This window comes from Amphimedon queenslandica, unplaced genomic scaffold, assembly GCF_000090795.2.
Source record: "Amphimedon queenslandica unplaced genomic scaffold, v1.1 AMPQUscaffold_5618_Cont22415, whole genome shotgun sequence".
NCBI lineage: Eukaryota > Metazoa > Porifera > Demospongiae > Haplosclerida > Niphatidae > Amphimedon > Amphimedon queenslandica.
Genome location: NW_003554082.1, coordinates 1 through 1,710, shown reverse-complemented (window position 1 = coordinate 1,710; position 1,710 = coordinate 1). Strand labels below are relative to the sequence as shown.

The 1,710-nt window shown below is 33.5% G+C and overlaps 1 protein-coding gene across 1 annotated transcript; it reads left to right on the top strand.

Moving 5' to 3' along the window:
- The first annotated feature begins 7 nt into the window (after positions 1-7).
- On the top strand, positions 8-1,699 carry LOC109592321 (uncharacterized). The gene is made up of 12 exons (XM_020007799.1): positions 8-24; positions 103-177; positions 256-330; positions 409-483; positions 562-636; positions 715-789; positions 868-942; positions 1,021-1,095; positions 1,174-1,248; positions 1,327-1,401; positions 1,480-1,586; positions 1,633-1,699. Exons 2-12 carry the CDS (start codon positions 156-158, stop codon positions 1,681-1,683), a joined length of 780 nt encoding a protein of 259 aa, XP_019863358.1. The 5' UTR covers positions 8-24; positions 103-155; the 3' UTR covers positions 1,684-1,699.
- Positions 1,700-1,710: the final 11 nt, after the last annotated feature.

Here is a 1,710-nt window from a genome sequence, read left to right as displayed (position 1 = left end):
CAATGGAGAAATACGATAATTTTGGTACGTTTTCTCATTGTTATGATCAACTAAAGGTCTGACAAATTCAAAAAATTCATTTAATTGTGTATTTTAATGTAGGTAATCATAATCTGGATGTCTCGTGTCTGGGCGGAGTCCACACACCCATAACAATGGAGAAATACGATAATTTTGGTACGTTTTCTCATTGTTATGATCAACCAAAGGTCTGAAATGAACAAAAAATTCATTAAATTGTGTATTTTAATGTAGGTAATCATAATCTGAATGTCTCTTGTCTGGGCGGAGTCCACACACCCATAACAATGGAGGAATACGATAATTTTGTTACGTTTTCTCATTGTTATGATCAACCAAAGGTCTGAAATGAACAAAAAATTCATTAAATTGTGTATTTTAATGTAGGTAATCATAATCTGGATGTCTCTTGTCTGGGCGGAGTCCACACACCCATAACAATGGAGAAATACGATAATTTTGTTACGTTTTCTCATTGTTATGATCAACCAAAGGTCTGAAATGAACAAAAAATTCATTTAATTGTGTATTTTATTGTAGGTAATCATAATCTGGATGTCTCTTGTCTGGGCGGAGTCCACACACCCATAACAATGGAGGAATACGATAATTTTGTTATGTTTTCTCATTGTTATGATCAACCAAAGGTCTGACAAATTCAAAAAATTCATTTAATTGTGTATTTTAATGTAGGTAATCATAATCTGAATGTCTCTTGTCTGGGCGGAGTCCACACACCCATAACAATGGAGGAATACGATAATTTTGTTACGTTTTCTCATTGTTATGATCAACCAAAGGTCTGAAATGAACAAAAAATTCATTTAATTGTGTATTTTATTGTAGGTAATCATAATCTGAATGTCTCTTGTCTGGGCGGAGTCCACACACCCATAACAATGGAGGAATACGATAATTTTGTTACGTTTTCTCATTGTTATGATCAACCAAAGGTCTGAAATGAACAAAAAATTCATTTAATTGTGTATTTTATTGTAGGTAATCATAATCTGGATGTCTCTTGTCTGGGCGGAGTCCACACACCCATAACAATGGAGGAATACGATAATTTTGTTACGTTTTCTCATTGTTATGATCAACCAAAGGTCTGAAATGAACAAAAAATTCATTTAATTGTGTATTTTATTGTAGGTAATCATAATCTGAATGTCTCTTGTCTGGGCGGAGTCCACACACCCATAACAATGGAGGAATACGATAATTTTGGTACGTTTTCTCATTGTTATGATCAACTAAAGGTCTGACAAATTCAAAAAATTCATTTAATTGTGTATTTTAATGTAGGTAATCATAATCTGAATGTCTCTTGTCTGGGCGGAGTCCACACACCCATAACAATGGAGAAATACGATAATTTTGTTATGTTTTCTCATTGTTATGATCAACTAAAGGTCTGACAAATTCAAAAAATTCATTTAATTGTGTATTTTAATGTAGGTAATCATAATCTGGATGTCTCGTGTCTGGGCGGAGTCCACACACCCATAACAATGGAGGAATACGATAATTTTGTTACGTTTTCTCATTGTTATGATCAACCAAAGGTCTGAAATGAACAAAAAATTCATTTAATTGTGTATTTTAATGTAGGTAATCATAATCTGGATGTCTCTTGTCTGGGCGGAGTCCACACACCCATAACAATGGAGGAATACGATAATTTGTACG